Below are 21,180 nucleotides of genomic sequence, written 5' to 3'. Positions count from 1 at the left end.
AGAATCATTTTGCATTCAAATTAAGCTATATGAGCAATATACTTCCAATTCTAAAAGAGAACCAAACGCAACATCTGCATTTGTTCCTGCCAAACTAATGGTTTCCTTTCTTACGTTTTCTGCAGCCACTGGCGTTCCTTTACCCGCTCCAGGTACCCCTTCAAACTAAACTAGCATGATTCTGGCCGTGCATTGCACGGCCTACCCACTGATATGATCAAACAACTTAATCACACCTGGGCAATCAGGACCATATATGTATATATATGATATGACCAACTGAAAAATGAAGAGGTAAATAATGAATATGCAAATCACAACCATAGATTACATAAACTCAAACATTCATGTCTTAGCAAAACACACACTTCAGTTCAACCCACAGTTACATATTAGGGGGTTTAAATAGGCTTCATTGCCTATTGAGTTACAACATTGATGGTTAAACCATTCATAGATATATTAGGATCCATTACTTTCTAAGTCAAAAGAATAATGGATCATAATATAATTCAAAAGGCATTGTCTAAGCAATCAAGATAGTCATCAAGGCAATGAACAAAAGATATAACAAAAGTGCAGAAATCAGGCATATCAGTCTTCCTTTGCTTTAGGTTTCTTGGCTGGACTGTCTTTGATATTTGCAGGTGGACCATACGGTTTTGCAGGTTCTTTGGCAAACTCTTCAGGAGCCTTTGTTGGTTGTTTAGGATCTGTGTCTGCTGGTAAATCTTCTGGAAATTCAAGGCTTCTTTTTGCTCCACTGGTTGCAGATGTCTGGCTGTCTTTGTAAGAACTGGCTCCAGCAATTTCTTCAAGTAGCAACTTTGTGCTTGGTGTGAACAATTGATCCTTTGATGATGTTTCTGCATGCCTTGCTGATGAACTGCCAAGTGCAGAAGAAACTTGAGTGTTTTCTGGAAGTTCCAGAGGAAGGGGACGGTCTGATAGTTCAGCTGCAGTATAAGCCTTGATGACAGTATTCTTTTTCTGCAGTTGACCTTGGAAAGGAGTCTCATAGGATTTCAGAAAACAGACCACTGTGTACTTTTTCAAGGCATCATTAAGTTCAGTATCTATTTGAAAGCCCTGCACCAGAAAATTTTTTTAGTTAGGTTCAGCGAATTCCTTTCTATGTATATCTGTATTTATGCCTGAATATAAGACAGAAAATTCATACTTACATCTTCTTGTGCTTGTTTAAGCTGCAATGGAGTGAACTCAATCAATTTTTCAGCATCTTCTCCAGATATAATGCAATGTATTGAGCTCGAAGCATCAGTTATAATAATTGGAATGCGAGCCCTTTAATTGAGTGGAGGAATTAAGATTAATATATGGTAACAAATGCGAATAATATTTAATTTAGAAGCATAAGTTAATGATCTAACCTGAGTTCAACTTCACTTTGCTGTTTGCATGAAGGACAGTGGATGATCCAGTCAATGTCAGCATTCACAATTTTGTGACAATTCGCACAAGCTGTAGTCCAATATTTGCTGAATCCATATGCAAGTTTGACAGTTCCTTGCACCCAAGCTGCCTTTTGCTGAGGCAGGCAACCATGAATGGTATTTGAATGTGAATTAGACAGAAAATAGTTATATTTAACCAAAATTGTAGAATAACAATATGGTACTTACAACTGGAAATGATGCCTGAAAATTGCTGATTGCTTTGATATCTTCTTCATTTGGAGGAGGAAGTAAACAGTTTGCATCATTGTATGTTTTAGCATCAAGCAAATTCCTGATTTCTTCCTTGTTCAAGCTGAACCTGAATGATTATGTTTAGAGCACAAATACAAAATTTATCAGTAAAATAAGTTGATAATTTATGGAAAAAACTAAAAAGAAAATTATACTTACCATTGCCTCAAAGATAGGTCATCTGGAAGTGGAGGACTAATCAGAATTCCAGATGAATACCTTGTAGTGAATGACAAAGCTGTAAAAATGATGAAATGGTTTAGTAATTATAACATCAAGTACTTAAAAGACACACAATAAAGAAATCATAATGCATAATGAAAAATTTACTATTGAATGTGGTAACTTTAACACGGAGAGCTATGATTAGAGGGGCAGTGCTAATCATGTCTGCTATTTTGCTCCCTTCATCATGTTCAAATTCATTCCAGAGAGTCATAAGCATCAGTTTCTTCCTGTCAGGTATAACAAATAAATTATAACTACTGCCATTAATCTAAAATGAGTTAATAAAATGGTAGTATTCAGGTTTGATTACTCTTCATTCACTATTATAATGTCTCTAGAAATAGAAGCCGGATCTGGCTGTTTTATTGGGAATGCGTGAATGACAAAGCCTCTAATATCTGAAACAAAAGTGTTGATATGAATGTAAGAAATCAATAAAATGTCAAATGACTGTCAAGTAAATTAAAAAATAATGTAACAAAAATTACTGCAAAGGTTATCTGAATCAGCATATTTGTGCAGATCAGAGAAGTTTGTCAGCTCAAATATGCAAGGCAGCATAGGTGGCACAGGTTCAGCATAATTTTCAATCAAAGTCTTGTAGTTCAAAATCCAGGAGCATTCATAAGTCCCAACTCTGTATGTTGGGTCAGCAGGAACCACAATTGCATTAGAAACATAATATCTTTGATAAGGCTGCAGAAATTTGCTGAAGGTCTTGATGTGTTGTTCATAAGTCACAACAGAAACTTTTGTTCCCTGATTAGGATTAGGAAAAGTTAGTTATATATATATTATGAGTTATAGCTATAACTATAATGTTGATGGCTAACACTATATTTATGACACAGAAATTAAAATTATAGGAATGCATACTTTAATAGTTAGGCAAGTATTCACTTGTAATGAAACTATAGTTTTGATATCAGTAGATGAAACTATGGTTTGTATAGATGAAAAGGTTAACTGCCATAAGTATATCAATTGTTCCAGTTCATTAGTCCTGTGCAAATTTAGAGAATTAACATATTATACTCCCACATGCTGTCTGGTACAGCGTGTCTTGATGACCAGCAGAAATATGCAATTTTTTCTCCCCTTAAGCTTTTACAATTCCATTATCTGTTTAGTGTGTGTGTTTTTTGTGAGATGTAATAAGCAATAATATAACAGGGTAAACTGGAATTGCATATGTATATGTTTGTGATATGCTCATAACAAAGGTTTGTAATGCAAGAATAACTTCGGTATAAGGTAAAATTTTTTGGTATAAGTTTGAAAATTGAGTTCTCATTCACTCTTTTTTTTTTGATGTCACAGATTGAGAACATTCTTCTTTTTCTTCTAGACCAACAAAGCCTACTTGCTAGCTGGATAGAAAAACTTAATGAACAGCAAGATTCCCTTCAGGAGCAGGTTGATATAAGTAAGATATCAGAGGTCTAAATTCACTGATTACTATGTCAAAAGTGGTGCTAATCATCCTTATTCTCAGCTTCAGCAAGTTTTCAACCATGTGGTAATGAAGAGGCAAATCATAAAATGTTCGTATACAGAATCTAAAATGTTCTCATCTATGAATTTAATTAATGACCAGAGAGATAGGAAAGAATTGCTGACCTCAGTATCTGTGAGCAGAAACCGCATAATTCGCCTAGGTGGAACTTCACGAGTTAATTGACTGTGGCCTTTGTGAACAACTTGTGCTAGAACAGTCCACTTTTCTGCTCCTTTCTGAATGTTTAGTACCGAAGATATATGTCTAGGCATGATGGGCTGTATTTGTAGAGAAATTAGATAGTGAATTAAACAAAATAATAAAGTTGAAAAAAAAGCCATGAATATTAAAACCTGATAATGTAATCTGGGAAGCTTCAAGAACTTCTTTATATACTATATTTTTAGTATGATCAGTGCATGATTCATCAAAATAAGCTGGCCTAATAAGTACTTTTACAGCCGAAGCTGTTTTGGCTCTTGAAAGTGCAACATATAATTGGCCATGTGAAAACACAGGTTCTTTCAAATAAATACCAACAAAATCTAAAGTTTGGCCTTGTGCTTTATTTATTGTCATTGCAAAGCACAAACGAATTGGAAATTGTGTTCTCTTATATGGAACTGGATATTGTTCATCACTTGGTGGCTGCAAGGAAATTCTATGTATAAAAACTTCTTTGCCACAAAAATCACCCACTGCAATTTTAGCACAAATAACATTCTTGCTCAAACTCTTTATTATGAGTCTAGTTCCATTGCATAATCCTTCAGCAGGATCAAGATTTCTTAAAAGAATTATTGGGGCATTGGATTTTAAGAGTAACCTATGTGGAGGTAAATTGCTTGGCGTAAGAGTATTCAAAAGATCAATATATTCAGATTGATGATTTTCATTCAGTGTTTCATCATAGCTTAGGTACTCAGTCAAATCTCCTGGAAATTTTTTGATCAATTGATCATTTATTTCATCTACAAAGTTATTCTTTGTAGTTAGAATTGCTCTATTTTGTGAGCAATACAGTTTGTTTGAAGGATCTTTAAATTCAGGATACACAATATTGATTAGCTTTTCAATTGCATCAGTCTCATTATTATAGTTAACTATAATTGAAGATGGAAGTTTTACTATGTCATTCTCATTTGTTTCTTGTGTCCCATCTCCAATTCTTAAAAGAAACTGCGTGAATGAAGGATCTAATTTTGCTCTCATGTTCTCTATTAATTGCAATTTCTCTAATTTGTGCCATAATGGAGAATTTATCAAACATGCATTTATCATTTCAGCTTTTGTTCCTTTTCTAACAACTGGCAACGTTTGTCTAAAATCTCCACCAAGTACAACTACCTTTCCCCCAAATATTTCTTCTGAATTCATTAAATCTCTTAAGAGATCATCTAAAGCTTCAATTGCTGCTTTTTTAGCCATTGGTGCTTCATCCCAGATTATGAGTTTTGCTTCTTTGATCATTGCAGCTAAAGAAGTTTGTTTACTGACCCGACATGTTGCACCATCAAAGATATCTATTGGAATTTTAAATCTGGAATGTGCAGTCCTTCCACCTGGTAAAATGGAAGCTGCAATTCCTGATGTAGCTGTAGCAAGAGCAAGATAGCCTTTAGATCTAACATCAGCTAACAAAGCTCTATAGAGAAATGTTTTTCCAGTACCACCTGGACCGTCAATGAAAAAAACACCAGGTCTATCTGAGTAAATTCTCTCAGATATGACTACGAATGCTTTTTTCTGTTTTTCATTGAGTAGCTCAATTGAATTTAAGTCAATTTCTGAAATGACAATGTTTCTTTCTGCTCTTAATTCTCGAGTTTCATTGTCTATATTTTCATAAGAGAATCCAATGGGAATCAAATTATATGAATGTATACTTTTTCCCATCGATTGCAAAAATCCATCAATTTGTTGCAAGACATTTCTTTTCACTTGTGTAGATGTCATTGCTGAACATTTGGCAAAATCTTCTGACATAGAAGATTCAAAATTTTGCCACAATGCCTTTGGGTCATTAGGGCAAGAATAAACCAAAAGTGTTGCAAAGAGTCTCCTCATTTCATAGGGCATATGAAAAAGTGAGGCTTCTTGTAAACAAATTTCTTGGCTGTTATCATTTTGTAACAAGCCTCGAATTAATGCTGCTTCTTGGAACGTTTCTACTTGAACTCCATTAAAGGTTCTTAGGTCATCAAATGAAATTGGACATCGAACCTTTGATAAGAGTAATCTCAAGTAGTATCGTTCTCCTTCGGAAGGATGAGCAGTCATTATTCGACCTATTGATTCACCTCTTTCTCTCAATTTCCAGTATTTTTGCTTAGGTAACCAGACAAAATGATCAGGAAACTCTACATAAGTACAATTTAGATCCTGAGCTGCTTTATCTGTCCTATTCATGTAAAAAAATTCAGTGAGCATTGTTTTTTTCAAATGATAGTTATCGACAACATTTTGAAGATTAGCTGTTTTTTTGAAACTCATTGGCTGATAATTCTCCAAATGTAATTGTAAATGAATAATAGGTGGCTTTATTTCACTCATACAGAATCTAAAAATTCTCCATGCTGCCTCAGGTGGAGAAACCCACCTAGCTGATACATATTGTTTAATTTCATCAATTTCTGAATCAGATTTATTATTCACTACAGAGAAGCTAGTTCTATCATGACCTTTATAGATATACTTGTAAATGTATTTGACTGCTTTAATTGTAGAGCATATTTCAACATTAAGATGGCAATCAAATTTAGCCAAAAGATATGGATTGTATGGTACAACCCATCTGTTATCTAAAAGAGCTGATTTAATCTTAATTTGAACTCCATCATCTCTTCTTCGATATTCAGGATATGCATTAAGAGTTTGGATAGTTTCCTCACAGAAATTTTTAGGAAAATTATTCTTGCAAGTTCCATTTTTTCTCATGCATACATTTGTTGGATCAAGTGAACCACATGGTCCATGAAGCATATGTTTAATGACCAAATTATATAGATGTTCATTTTTCTCTTTATTTGGTATCTCAGCACAGACAATTTTATCATATTCTTCAGGGGTATACATCTTGAATTTTGACTTTAAAATTAGCAAGAAATGTGCATGTGGCAGTCCACGTTTTTGGTATTCAATGACATAAGTGTAAGCTGCCACTTCACCGAAGATGCATTTTTTCAAAAGTTCATCTTTAAGCTGTTCTAACTTAGCATGAAATACTCTAGCAAGCAAATCTGGTCTGTTTTGTGCCTCTTCTTTGTCTATTAAGTGTTCTTTTATTTCTGGCCAATTAGGATTGCAAGTCATGGTCAGAAATATATCCGGTTTACCATACTTCTGTACTAATGTCATTGCATCCATGTATTTACGTCTCATATTTCTCGGCCCTCCAATAAATGATGGCGGTAATATGATACGTTGGCCAACATTAGATGCTTGACTCTCACCTGATCCTAAAGCATCTATTATGCCTTTCAAGAACTCTCTCCTAATTTCCTCTTGTTGTAATCTATAGAAGTCAAGTCTTTGTGTCTCAAGCTTCACATATTGATCAACAATATATTGTTGTAGGAGGCGAGCAAAATGTAATAGCCAAGATTCATCATTGTCTCTAATCTGAAGTTTATAACAATAGTATTCTCGAAGGGACACAAAATTTGGATCTTCATGTATGTTTTCCATTGCTGTGGAAAAAATAATAGTACATTATTAAATGTGTAATCATAAATATTAAATAGGTAAAATGAAAGATCATGGTATATAGTTATTATACTAACCATGTTCTTCATTTTGGATTAATTGTTCTGCTGTAGCAGCATTTGCAGGGGAAATCAAATCTGCTACAGGTTGTTTTTTTTTCCTCTTTCTTCCATATACTTTTGCTCCTTTCTTTGGTATTCCTTGGTGCCAGCCAAGATCACCAAAAGGAAAAAGTATTGGATATTGGAGTGGATCATAACATCCATAATAGTACTGTATATTTTTTGAAGCACCACTATGGGTATGAACTCTAATATCACGCCTGCCGGTTTCTCCATTTTCTTGCCCCTCAACCCACAAACCAGCAACTTGTGAAGTTGTCGGTCTATTATAAACTCTTTGATCAACACCGGGCAGAGTTTTTAACACAATGTAGTAGTTATCTAAATTAGGTACCTCTCTCAAATTTCTAAAAAATTTTGCATATGGATTAGACTCAAGAACTTGCATAATTTTTCTAATCACACTTTCAGATAGTCTAGGACAAGCTGCTAATCGATTGCTTACTTCAGTTTCAAAATCATTGAAATATAACTGTAAATTATTACTATGATCATTGCTTGAATTGAAATCATTCAGAAAATGATATATTTGTCCTTGAATTCTAAAAGTGTAAATTCCTTTATTCCTTTTTGAGAGAGTCAGATCAGCTTTAACACCGAAGGAAGTGAATCCAAAATGATTATTATACGTTCTAATAAGAGCTCTAAAAGATTGTGCCTCTTGTGAAGATGAAGTCAATAGCTCTTTAAAGATATCTGGAATTTTATTTTGAGCTAAAATAACTTCACCATCTTGGCAACAAAAATACGCTGTCTCAGAAAAAAACTTCTTCGCTCCACAATGAGGACAATCTAGTTGGCGTGGTAGGATATCAGCTTTGTCAGGAATTATATCCAACAAAGCTCTTCCTGTTTTGTATCCTCTTCCTAAAATATAATTATTTTAGAGCACTTAGTAGTCAAATCATTCAATTGATTTTAATGCTAGTTTAAAAACAGATATTAGAAAACTTAAAAATATTAACTATAGACCTGGCTGAGTTTTTTTCAGAGATGATCTGCGATGTTTCGAACGAGATCGAGAAGTACACTGAACATCAACAGCTGAGGAACACTCATTCACAATCGTGATGCTTGTTCGATTTTCAATTATATTTGTAGAAGCAATAGATTTAGATTTTGCTCTCAATCTTTTGTTTTTCCATCTAAAGTAGGCCAGTCTCCTATATTCTTTCTTATTTATTACCTCTCCATGATATATTTCAGAATATTCAAGAGGGCTCTTATCATAAGGACCAATTGATCTAGATTTTCCTCTCAATTTTTTCTGTTTCCATCTAAAGTAGGCCTGCCTCCTATATTCTTTCTTATTTATCACCCCTTCATGATATATTTCAGAATAGTCAAGAGGGCTCTTATCATGATATATTTCAGAATAGTCAAGAGGGCTCTTATCATAAGATATAACAGATGTACTACCTATTATAGGTATATGGCTATTCACAGAAAGGGGAGGAATATAATTAGCTAGTTCCATATCTAGATTTGATATTTCAGAATAGCTAATTTTTTCTTTAACGTTTGCAACTTGTTCACTCTGAAACTGATTTTCTATAACAAATGGTTCCTCATTGCAGTTCACTTGTGACAAAGTAGCAGGTTCAACACCACAGAGGTTGATTAAAGATGAATTCATTGTAGGCAAACAATGCTTGTCAGTAGAATCAGAGGTATAATGAACTTCTCCAGTATTTTTTGGAGGAAAGTAAACATTTTTACCTCTGCAGTGATTTGGCAGAATTACATTCCTATCGATGTGATTTTGTGAAGCACATGTTTCAACAGAGTGCTTTTCACGGATGTCATTCTCACAGTTGATTACAATAGGAGAATATGGTTGAGAAACAGAAGAATCAAGAGTAAACTTCATATGCTCAGTCAGCATATTTAAGTTTCTCCTTTTGTTTCTTTCCAACATTGCTAAATCAAGGGAATCATCAAACATCTCATCTATCAATCTAAAACCTGAACTAAATTTTCTTTTTTTCTTCATTTTGAAACACAGAAGATCAAAATCTAATTTTACTATAAATAAAGCAAGATACTAAACCAAAGGTACACAAAATGACAGAATCAAAGCATCCTAGAATAGCTAAAACTAACTAATATATATAAAATGACATCCTTAATAACCCGAAGTACAATGATACTAAATGATGTAATTATTGAATAGATAAACAGCTAACAGCATCATGCAACATTTGAAATTAAAAACAGAGGCAAAAGTAAACCATCATAGCATAACATCAAACACATCGCATTTCTTATAATAATTAAAAGAAAGCAATAAACAGAGGCAACAACAATGGGAAAAAATTGCAGTTCAAATCAGAAGGTGAGAAAACAGAAACATACCTATATTTTCTTTGCTCGCCTGAATGTTTGCAAAAGTCCGGCAGCATTTGAAATTAATATAAAAACAGAGGAAAAAGTAAACGTAAGCTAATCGAAAAATTAGCATCATAATTATTCTTTTATGCATAAAATAAAAGACATGGCAGTCTTTAATTAACGGAAGGCAATAAATGAACAGAAGGTAAGAACATTCATCAAACTAAAAAATTGCAGGTTGAAATAAAAAGACACAGAATAGAAAATACCTAGATTTTCTTCGGTCGTCTGCTGAAGACCGGCAAAACTGAGGAACAAAAGTATATATAGGACTGGGAATAGTAAATTTTGAAAGCTGCATCATAGCATACGTCGGTAGAACAGGCATCCCTAAAATGAGCTGATTTTGGGGAAAAAGAGATATCAGTGAACTGTTTTTGGGGCAAAAGAAGAATTGACGTCAATTGGGCGACTTTTTTAGAGACAATCGAAAGGAAGTACAGTTAATTGCTCGAGGAATTGACAGAAAATCGAAGATTTTGCAGGGCCGTAGATTTTGGGGAAAAGGAATTTTACTGACCTAATTTTTGGGGCAGGCCAAAAATTCACGTGCGTGTGGAGGATTTTCTGGGTCGAAATCAAATTGAAGGACAATTTAGTTGTTGAAGGATTCGGTAAGAAACTGAAAATTTTGCAGGCCGATATAGTATAGCGGCCTATTCGATCGAGAGAAAGAAATAAATGAAGAAAGAAGGAAGTTCAATAAGTAATAAGACAATTAAGGTGCTGTTGACTAACTTCAACATCAGTCATCAGTCATATACTAACGGCTAAGCACATTACTTCTAACGGGCATAACTCCATTAATTTATATTAATTATATAATGAATCATATAATCTAATTCAAAACAGCCCATGTGATAAAAGGGCCCACAAATAGTTTACAATTATTTGCACTTGATCAGAAAATTATAAAAGAAATATTTTCAAAAATACAAAAATAACCCTAAATAGTTAGCAACTATTTAATGAGTTAGTTTTCATAAAAGCATTCAATTGACCTTTCACATCAATTAAAAACCAAACAAAAGGAACAAATGCAAATAACTAAACCATTGTTACCAATTAGCCCCTAAATAGTAAGGAACTATTAAGACATTGAATTTGAAGACCATGTCTGAAATAGACATTTCTCACTTTTTGGTAGAAAAAACCAGGAAAAAAACTCCTTTCTCTAACAATATAGTGACACTTGGCATTCAATTGAGAACTCCAATTGTTCTCTTATCTAGTTGGTAGATATATATTTCAAATTTCAAATAAAATGTAAAAAAATAAATACAAAATAAAGATCATATTTTAATTTTATTATTATTCTACAAAGTAAGAAGTAATAAATAGATAATATAAATTTTATGAAAAGTATATTACATTGTCAAATTAAAAAATACATTACACTATCAAATGGTTGTCATGTGTTGACTTTCTTGAGTTGAACAATCATCAATGTTGAAGATTCCATTTGAAGAAATATTTCAAAAAATATTTTTTTGCTTGCTTGATTTTGAAGATGAGCTACTACCATCAAAACTTGTCATTTGATAGCAAATAAGCAAAAAAAAAAATTGTAAGTAATAATTTAATACTTACAAATTATAATGATAGATATTAGTTGAATAGAAATAATTAAATAATTAATAAAATATATAGAAAGTCCATAAAATTTAAACTTTCTTAAAACCTATTAAACACAACTAATTTTTTTTGAATTATCTCACTACTTATATTAATTTTTTTTAAATTATTTTTAACGGTTCTGGAACCGGCGGTTCTGGTCTGGTTCTATTTTTTAGAGAATCGGAACCGGAACCTTTATCCAAAGTTCTACCACAGTTCTGGTTCCATAGTTTTGATTCCGATTCTGATCCGGTTCCAAACTGTCCGGTTCCCGATTCCAAATGGAATCATGGCCATGCCTACTTTGAGGCTCGTTGTGCCTTTACCACAGTGGCTTGAGATATCATATTCACTGCAGTAGACACGGTAACAAAGCAAAGTCAATGAATTAATGTAGTAATTCAATGACCAATGCAATCAATGTGTACGAATTTTTTTAGACTTACTTGTAAAAGTTTTTAATTACTTTGATGAACAAGGACACGACTTGTACTTGGGCAAAACTCAATGATAGGGTTATAATTGAAATCCATTTTTTTTAAACAAAAGAAAAAAAAGGAATCTTGGATATGTACCACATTCACTTGTTCATCAAACAGAATTTGGGCCGTTGGTCACCATAAAATTCTTAAGGTTTGATGAGATGAAAAATCAAGAATTCAAATTTTATTTCCTACCAATTATTATAATACGTGATTTCCCTAAAAAAAAACTCATACGGCGGGCAACGACGAAGCGATTGCCATCCACTATGCCATCGGGTGCGTTTGGATCTCTGCCTCACTGGGAAAGATGTGCTTTCGGGAGGGATCTTGACTAGCTACTTCGTTTTCTGTCTTTGTTATTACTTATTACCAAATCCAATGGGCCAGTTCATGAAAGCCCCATGGCTTAGACAATGGGCTGCGCAGTTTTCTTGCTGGCTATTTTCACCCCAATAAGACAATCTATATAAACAAAGATTCACAAAGACAGACGAAGGCAAGATAACATAAAGCATTGATGGATCTCAAAGAAACTCGAAGCCTTGCGGGCTTTCTTTTTTTCTCTCATTTTCTTAAGCGAACTCAAGAATGTGTAAAGAAACATAATCCTCGTGCTGTCGTGCAACCTTCAAAAGCCGGTAACTTTTGAAGGCACCCGAGGGACTTATCTACCCATTCCTAAACCCCCCAGTACCGATGTGGGAAAGAAACCCCCACAGGAGCAAGCCCAGCAGGGCGGCCTCTACTAGGCCCTAACTAGGAACCCACCAACCCCGGTATGGCACCCCCATAATTGTTTTTTTCTCTCATTTTCTTAAGCGAACTCAAATCGCTCATTGTCCTTGCGGACTTTCTTAAACGACTTAGATAGTTTTTTATTCCACAAATCCCTCATACGGTCTCATTCATGCTGATATAGGAGACGGTGAAAAAATGATTAAAAAAAATTAAAAGGACAATAGATGAGAACTGGTAATTTCTCACAATAGTTAACTTTTTGCGCTAGAACAAGCGTTTCGCCTAACCTTAGAAAAATTGAAGTACTAGAACAAATTGGGAAAAAACTACGCCAATCTTTGAATTGATAAATATACCTTTAGTTTTTTGACGTGTGCATGGCACACGCATGACAATGGTCTAGTTAATGGTGAAATAAAACGAAATGGCCATAAATATCTTGAATTCAAGATGTATACCCCTGAAGAATATGATAAAATTGTCTGTGCTGAGATACCAAATAAAGAGAAAAATGAACATCTATATAATTTGGTCATTAAACATATGCTTCATGGACCATGTGGTTCACTTGATCCAACAAATGTATGCATGAGAAAAAATGGAACTTGCAAGAATAATTTTCCTAAAAATTTCTGTGAGGAAACTATCCAAACTCTTAATGCATATCCTGAATATCGAAGAAGAGATGATGGAGTTCAAATTAAGATTAAATCAGCTCTTTTAGATAACAGATGGGTTGTACCATACAATCCATATCTTTTGGCTAAATTTGATTGCCATCTTAATGTTGAAATATGCTCTACAATTAAAGCAGTCAAATACATTTACAAGTATATCTATAAAGGTCATGATAGAACTAGCTTCTCTGTAGTGAATAATAAATCTGATTCAGAAATTGATGAAATTAAACAATATGTATCAGCTAGGTGGGTTTCTCCACCTGAGGCAGCATGGAGAATTTTTAGATTCTGTATGAGTGAAATAAAGCCACCTATTATTCATTTACAATTACATTTGGAGAATTATCAGCCAATGAGTTTCAAAAAAACAGCTAATCTTCAAAATGTTGTCGATAACTATCATTTGAAAAAAACAATGCTCACTGAATTTTTTTACATGAATAGGACAGATAAAGCAGCTCAGGATCTAAATTGTACTTATGTAGAGTTTCCTGATCATTTTGTCTGGTTACCTAAGCAAAAATACTGGAAATTGAGAGAAAGAGGTGAATCAATAGGTCGAATAATGACTGCTCATCCTTCCGAAGGAGAACGATACTACTTGAGATTACTCTTATCAAAGGTTCGATGTCCAATTTCATTTGATGACCTAAGAACCTTTAATGGAGTTCAAGTAGAAACGTTCCAAGAAGCAGCATTAATTCGAGGCTTGTTACAAAATGATAACAGCCAAGAAATTTGTTTACAAGAAGCCTCACTTTTTCATATGCCCTATGAAATGAGGAGACTCTTTGCAACACTTTTGGTTTATTCTTGCCCTAATGACCCAAAGGCATTGTGGCAAAATTTTGAATCTTCTATGTCAGAAGATTTTGCCAAATGTTCAGCAATGACATCTACACAAGTGAAAAGAAATGTCTTGCAACAAATTGATGGATTTTTGCAATCGATGGGAAAAAGTATACATTCATATAATTTGATTCCCATTGGATTCTCTTATGAAAATATAGACAATGAAACTCGAGAATTAAGAGCAGAAAGAAACATTGTCATTTCAGAAATTGACTTAAATTCAATTGAGCTACTCAATGAAAAACAGAAAAAAGCATTCGTAGTCATATCTGAGAGAATTTACTCAGATAGACCTGGTGTTTTTTTCATTGACGGTCCAGGTGGTACTGGAAAAACATTTCTCTATAGAGCTTTGTTAGCTGATGTTAGATCTAAAGGCTATCTTGCTCTTGCTACAGCTACATCAGGAATTGCAGCTTCCATTTTACCAGGTGGAAGGACTGCACATTCCAGATTTAAAATTCCAATAGATATCTTTGATGGTGCAACATGTCGGGTCAGTAAACAAACTTCTTTAGCTGCAATGATCAAAGAAGCAAAACTCATAATCTGGGATGAAGCACCAATGGCTAAAAAAGCAGCAATTGAAGCTTTAGATGATCTCTTAAGAGATTTAATGAATTCAGAAGAAATATTTGGGGGAAAGGTAGTTGTACTTGGTGGAGATTTTAGACAAACGTTGCCAGTTGTTAGAAAAGGAACAAAAGCTGAAATGATAAATGCATGTTTGATAAATTCTCCATTATGGCACAAATTAGAGAAATTGCAATTAATAGAGAACATGAGAGCAAAATTAGATCCTTCATTCACGCAGTTTCTTTTAAGAATTGGAGATGGGACACAAGAAACAAATGAGAATGACATAGTAAAACTTCCATCTTCAATTATAGTTAACTATAATAATGAGACTGATGCAATTGAAAAGCTAATCAATATTGTGTATCCTGAATTTAAAGATCCTTCAAACAAACTGTATTGCTCACAAAATAGAGCAATTCTAACTACAAAGAATAACTTTGTAGATGAAATAAATGATCAATTGATCAAAAAATTTCCAGGAGATTTGACTGAGTACCTAAGCTATGATGAAACACTGAATGAAAATCATCAATCTGAATATATTGATCTTTTGAATACTCTTACGCCAAGCAATTTACCTCCACATAGGTTACTCTTAAAATCCAATGCCCCAATAATTCTTTTAAGAAATCTTGATCCTGCTGAAGGATTATGCAATGGAACTAGACTCATAATAAAGAGTTTGAGCAAGAATGTTATTTGTGCTAAAATTGCAGTGGGTGATTTTTGTGGCAAAGAAGTTTTTATACATAGAATTTCCTTGCAGCCACCAAGTGATGAACAATATCCAGTTCCATATAAGAGAACACAATTTCCAATTCGTTTGTGCTTTGCAATGACAATAAATAAAGCACAAGGCCAAACTTTAGATTTTGTTGGTATTTATTTGAAAGAACCTGTGTTTTCACATGGCCAATTATATGTTGCACTTTCAAGAGCCAAAACAGCTTCGGCTGTAAAAGTACTTATTAGGCCAGCTTATTTTGATGAATCATGCACTGATCATACTAAAAATATAGTATATAAAGAAGTTCTTGAAGCTTCCCAGATTACATTATCAGGTTTTAATATTCATGGCTTTTTTTCAACTTTATTATTTTGTTTAATTCACTATCTAATTTCTCTACAAATACAGCCCATCATGCCTAGACATATATCTTCGGTACTAAACATTCAGAAAGGAGCAGAAAAGTGGACTGTTCTAGCACAAGTTGTTCACAAAGGCCACAGTCAATTAACTCGTGAAGTTCCACCTAGGCGAATTATGCGGTTTCTGCTCACAGATACTGAGGTCAGCAATTCTTTCCTATCTCTCTGGTCATTAATTAAATTCATAGATGAGAACATTTTAGATTCTGTATACGAACATTTTATGATTTGCCTCTTCATTACCACATGGTTGAAAACTTGCTGAAGCTGAGAATAAGGATGATTAGCACCACTTTTGACATAGTAATCAGTGAATTTAGACCTCTGATATCTTACTTATATCAACCTGCTCCTGAAGGGAATCTTGCTGTTCATTAAGTTTTTCTATCCAGCTAGCAAGTAGGCTTTGTTGGTCTAGAAGAAAAAGAAGAATGTTCTCAATCTGTGACATCAAAAAAAAAAGAGTGAATGAGAACTCAATTTTCAAACTTATACCAAAAAATTTTACCTTATACCGAAGTTATTCTTGCATTACAAACCTTTGTTATGAGCATATCACAAACATATACATATGCAATTCCAGTTTACCCTGTTATATTATTGCTTATTACATCTCACAAAAAACACACACACTAAACAGATAATGGAATTGTAAAAGCTTAAGGGGAGAAAAAATTGCATATTTCTGCTGGTCATCAAGACACGCTGTACCAGACAGCATGTGGGAGTATAATATGTTAATTCTCTAAATTTGCACAGGACTAATGAACTGGAACAATTGATATACTTATGGCAGTTAACCTTTTCATCTATACAAACCATAGTTTCATCTACTGATATCAAAACTATAGTTTCATTACAAGTGAATACTTGCCTAACTATTAAAGTATGCATTCCTATAATTTTAATTTCTGTGTCATAAATATAGTGTTAGCCATCAACATTATAGTTATAGCTATAACTCATAATATATATATAACTAACTTTTCCTAATCCTAATCAGGGAACAAAAGTTTCTGTTGTGACTTATGAACAACACATCAAGACCTTCAGCAAATTTCTGCAGCCTTATCAAAGATATTATGTTTCTAATGCAATTGTGGTTCCTGCTGACCCAACATACAGAGTTGGGACTTATGAATGCTCCTGGATTTTGAACTACAAGACTTTGATTGAAAATTATGCTGAACCTGTGCCACCTATGCTGCCTTGCATATTTGAGCTGACAAACTTCTCTGATCTGCACAAATATGCTGATTCAGATAACCTTTGCAGTAATTTTTGTTACATTATTTTTTAATTTACTTGACAGTCATTTGACATTTTATTGATTTCTTACATTCATATCAACACTTTTGTTTCAGATATTAGAGGCTTTGTCATTCACGCATTCCCAATAAAACAGCCAGATCCGGCTTCTATTTCTAGAGACATTATAATAGTGAATGAAGAGTAATCAAACCTGAATACTACCATTTTATTAACTCATTTTAGATTAATGGCAGTAGTTATAATTTATTTGTTATACCTGACAGGAAGAAACTGATGCTTATGACTCTCTGGAATGAATTTGAACATGATGAAGGGAGCAAAATAGCAGACATGATTAGCACTGCCCCTCTAATCATAGCTCTCCGTGTTAAAGTTACCACATTCAATAGTAAATTTTTCATTATGCATTATGATTTCTTTATTGTGTGTCTTTTAAGTACTTGATGTTATAATTACTAAACCATTTCATCATTTTTACAGCTTTGTCATTCACTACAAGGTATTCATCTGGAATTCTGATTAGTCCTCCACTTCCAGATGACCTATCTTTGAGGCAATGGTAAGTATAATTTTCTTTTTAGTTTTTTCCATAAATTATCAACTTATTTTACTGATAAATTTTGTATTTGTGCTCTAAACATAATCATTCAGGTTCAGCTTGAACAAGGAAGAAATCAGGAATTTGCTTGATGCTAAAACATACAATGATGCAAACTGTTTACTTCCTCCTCCAAATGAAGAAGATATCAAAGCAATCAGCAATTTTCAGGCATCATTTCCAGTTGTAAGTACCATATTGTTATTCTACAATTTTGGTTAAATATAACTATTTTCTGTCTAATTCACATTCAAATACCATTCATGGTTGCCTGCCTCAGCAAAAGGCAGCTTGGGTGCAAGGAACTGTCAAACTTGCATATGGATTCAGCAAATATTGGACTACAGCTTGTGCGAATTGTCACAAAATTGTGAATGCTGACATTGACTGGATCATCCACTGTCCTTCATGCAAACAGCAAAGTGAAGTTGAACTCAGGTTAGATCATTAACTTATGCTTCTAAATTAAATATTATTCGCATTTGTTACCATATATTAATCTTAATTCCTCCACTCAATTAAAGGGCTCGCATTCCAATTATTATAACTGATGCTTCGAGCTCAATACATTGCATTATATCTGGAGAAGATGCTGAAAAATTGATTGAGTTCACTCCATTGCAGCTTAAACAAGCACAAGAAGATGTAAGTATGAATTTTCTGTCTTATATTCAGGCATAAATACAGATATACATAGAAAGGAATTCGCTGAACCTAACTAAAAAAATTTTCTGGTGCAGGGCTTTCAAATAGATACTGAACTTAATGATGCCTTGAAAAAGTACACAGTGGTCTGTTTTCTGAAATCCTATGAGACTCCTTTCCAAGGTCAACTGCAGAAAAAGAATACTGTCATCAAGGCTTATACTGCAGCTGAACTATCAGACCGTCCCCTTCCTCTGGAACTTCCAGAAAACACTCAAGTTTCTTCTGCACTTGGCAGTTCATCAGCAAGGCATGCAGAAACATCATCAAAGGATCAATTGTTCACACCAAGCACAAAGTTGCTACTTGAAGAAATTGCTGGAGCCAGTTCTTACAAAGACAGCCAGACATCTGCAACCAGTGGAGCAAAAAGAAGCCTTGAATTTCCAGAAGATTTACCAGCAGACACAGATCCTAAACAACCAACAAAGGCTCCTGAAGAGTTTGCCAAAGAACCTGCAAAACCGTATGGTCCACCTACAAATATCAAAGACAGTCCAGCCAAGAAACCTAAAGCAAAGGAAGACTGATATGCCTGATTTCTGCACTTTTGTTATATCTTTTGTTCATTGCCTTGATGACTATCTTGATTGCTTAGACAATGCCTTTTGAATTATATTATGATCCATTATTCTTTTGACTTAGAAAGTAATGGATCCTAATATATCTATGAATGGTTTAACCATCAATGTTGTAACTCAATAGGCAATGAAGCCTATTTAAACCCCCTAATATGTAACTGTGGGTTGAACTGAAGTGTGTGTTTTGCTAAGACATGAATGTTTGAGTTTATGTAATCTATGGTTGTGATTTGCATATTCATTATTTACCTCTTCATTTTTCAGTTGGTCATATCATATATATACATATATGGTCCTGATTGCCCAGGTGTGATTAAGTTGTTTGATCATATCAGTGGGTAGGCCGTGCAATGCACGGCCAGAATCATGCTAGTTTGCAAGAAATCTTGAATTTGAGTCGAAGAAAATGAGTTGATACAGGTGGGATCCGGGACAAGATTTTACTAATTGTTACTCCATTTAGTTTGAAGGGGTACCTGGAGCGGGTAAAGGAACGCCAGTGGCTGCAGAAAACGTAAGAAAGGAAACCATTAGTTTGGCAGGAACAAATGCAGATGTTGCGTTTGGTTCTCTTTTAGAATTGGAAGTATATTGCTCATATAGCTTAATTTGAATGCAAAATGATTCTATTTCTGATGGAGAAGAAATGCTAAGAAAAAGGTGGACCGTAGGAGAGGCTGTACCTTTGCAGCGTAATGGCACACCAGTTTTGCATGCTCGTGGGAGTGAAATTACCAAGGGTCGGCTAATAAAAGGTACTGAAACAGGGACGTTTCCTGTTACTATTAAGCATCCACACTCAACGCTGTCAGTCATGAGGGATTTTAGCGAATCACAGCATTGGGCAGTCGGCGACCCCCCATTTGCACTGCTTCCGGTGAGGTAATTTAAGCAGGGGGTGAAGCTGCTGATAATTGAACTTGTACACGGCGTGCTAATTTGACCATTTGCCTTAAATTTCGAGAGAATAACTAGAGTGAGAACGACTGCTTTCAGTAGGGGATTTTTCTCCATGCTTTGAATTGAGAGAATTAAGATAGTAACAACCCCCAACTGCTCTTTCTTGAACAACGGATTGCAGATCAATTGGGCTTTAATAGAATTCAATTGAACGTATTGAAGCGGATGATTTGTAGACTTGATTGTTCATGGGGATTTGTAGGCAAAATAGCTGGTAGATTTGAGGTGGGTTATGGAGCTCAACTACTTTAAACTAATTGTTTTTAGCGGGCAAATCTTCCATGCACAGTTTTGACCTGAATGAAAGATGGGTGTTGGAGAACTTGTAGAAGTGACTAATGGTACTCAAGACTTGTAGTGTACACTTAACTTGCAGCGCAATTTGATGAAACCAAACCTGCTATTTCTGCAGTAGCAGAATATCGTGACTTAGGATGCACGGAATCATATGAACAATAAATAAAGATTTGAGCTTAGAATGGAACTGTGATGATCAAGATGCATCTGCCATTAGTTGCTAATTCCTGCATATCATCAGAACAGTGGTTAAAAAGAACAAAAAGAAAATGAAGAAGAGAACTCTTGAGCTATTATTTTGGGCAAAAAGTAATGGGCCTGGAACAAAGCTCAAAAACCGTGACGAAATTACTAGGTAGGGATGCCGATTTAAACTTCTAACAACGGTAAGAGATGACTAATTGGTTCAAGGAGATCAAATTATGTATATCTTCTCAGAAAAGGGAAAAAGGAAAAAAGAAAAAACTGTAGACATTTCTTATGCATTCGTTATTTGCTGTTCCAAAAAAGAAAAAGAAACATGGATTGCTAAGTAAATATTTTTAGTTCTAATTCAGCCCCAATTATATAGAATATGGCTTATAGTTTATAAGATAACATTAAGTAGAACATTAAAATGTTTATTTTACATATTTATAATACTATAGTTGACGAGGGCTTAGCCCCCGTGTTAAAAATATATATATACTAATTGAAAGTTGAAACTTATAACTAATTGCATGACCTATTGAGAAAAACATGAAAAATCGTTCAAAACATCTCTTACATTTCAGCAAATAAATTTTTTCATCCCTTATTTTAAAATGCTGAACTTTACATTTCTTACAAAATCATGTCGATCAATTTTGATCCCTAGGTTTCCAACTAAGTTTTGGCATGAGTTCATCTTGTGACCTATACGTAATCATTGTTTTAGGGACAACAAGATTAAAACTCATCTTTTTAAGGGCAAAAAATGGATATGAGTTGGGTAATTTATTTAACTACAAATCTTTTTTAGGAGCAAAAATGAAT

The 21,180-nt window shown here is 34.1% G+C and overlaps 5 protein-coding genes across 6 annotated transcripts; 2 read left to right on the top strand and 3 right to left on the bottom strand.

Annotated features, from left to right (window-relative positions):
* Window positions 1-302: 302 nt before the first annotated feature.
* Window positions 303-10,325, bottom strand: LOC113729487 (replication protein A 70 kDa DNA-binding subunit B-like). Of its 2 annotated transcripts, XM_072064297.1 has the most exons (11): window positions 9,863-10,325; window positions 9,618-9,636; window positions 3,558-3,713; window positions 2,426-2,696; window positions 2,248-2,335; window positions 2,040-2,164; window positions 1,869-1,947; window positions 1,644-1,776; window positions 1,392-1,549; window positions 1,185-1,305; window positions 303-1,089 (listed from the first exon to the last, which is right to left on the bottom strand). In XM_072064297.1, exons 3-11 carry the CDS (start codon window positions 3,705-3,707, stop codon window positions 595-597), a joined length of 1,620 nt encoding a protein of 539 aa, XP_071920398.1. In that variant the 5' UTR covers window positions 3,708-3,713; window positions 9,618-9,636; window positions 9,863-10,325; the 3' UTR covers window positions 303-594. The 2 variants fall into 2 exon arrangements, with proteins under 2 accessions (XP_071920398.1, XP_071920400.1); XM_072064299.1 differs by lacking the exon at window positions 9,863-10,325 and having other exon boundaries at window positions 9,618-9,758.
* LOC140020314 (uncharacterized) lies at window positions 4,073-9,207 on the bottom strand. The gene is made up of 4 exons (XM_072071562.1): window positions 8,235-9,207; window positions 7,218-8,129; window positions 4,131-7,124; window positions 4,073-4,083 (listed from the first exon to the last, which is right to left on the bottom strand). The coding sequence occupies exons 1-4, from the start codon at window positions 9,205-9,207 to the stop codon at window positions 4,073-4,075; spliced, it is 4,890 nt and encodes a 1,629-aa protein (XP_071927663.1).
* A 2,618-nt stretch (window positions 10,326-12,943) lies between the features above and the next one.
* LOC140020298 (uncharacterized) lies at window positions 12,944-15,381 on the top strand. Its single transcript, XM_072071561.1, has 2 exons — window positions 12,944-15,323; window positions 15,371-15,381. Exons 1-2 carry the CDS (start codon window positions 12,944-12,946, stop codon window positions 15,379-15,381), a joined length of 2,391 nt encoding a protein of 796 aa, XP_071927662.1.
* A 330-nt stretch (window positions 15,382-15,711) lies between these two features.
* Window positions 15,712-19,146, top strand: LOC113696256 (replication protein A 70 kDa DNA-binding subunit B-like). The gene is made up of 9 exons (XM_072064291.1): window positions 15,712-15,895; window positions 16,757-17,027; window positions 17,118-17,205; window positions 17,289-17,413; window positions 17,506-17,584; window positions 17,677-17,809; window positions 17,904-18,061; window positions 18,148-18,268; window positions 18,364-19,146. Exons 1-9 carry the CDS (start codon window positions 15,746-15,748, stop codon window positions 18,856-18,858), a joined length of 1,620 nt encoding a protein of 539 aa, XP_071920392.1. The 5' UTR covers window positions 15,712-15,745; the 3' UTR covers window positions 18,859-19,146.
* A 222-nt stretch (window positions 19,147-19,368) lies between these two features.
* On the bottom strand, window positions 19,369-20,056 carry LOC140020282 (non-specific lipid transfer protein GPI-anchored 16-like). Its single transcript, XM_072071560.1, has 2 exons — window positions 19,593-20,056; window positions 19,369-19,412 (listed from the first exon to the last, which is right to left on the bottom strand). Exons 1-2 carry the CDS (start codon window positions 19,921-19,923, stop codon window positions 19,369-19,371), a joined length of 375 nt encoding a protein of 124 aa, XP_071927661.1. The 5' UTR covers window positions 19,924-20,056.
* Window positions 20,057-21,180: the final 1,124 nt, after the last annotated feature.

The sequence above is a fragment of the Coffea arabica genome, chromosome 1e (genome assembly GCF_036785885.1).
Source record: "Coffea arabica cultivar ET-39 chromosome 1e, Coffea Arabica ET-39 HiFi, whole genome shotgun sequence".
Classification (NCBI taxonomy): Eukaryota; Viridiplantae; Streptophyta; class Magnoliopsida; order Gentianales; family Rubiaceae; genus Coffea; species Coffea arabica.
This window is presented reverse-complemented; position numbering and strand designations above follow the sequence as displayed.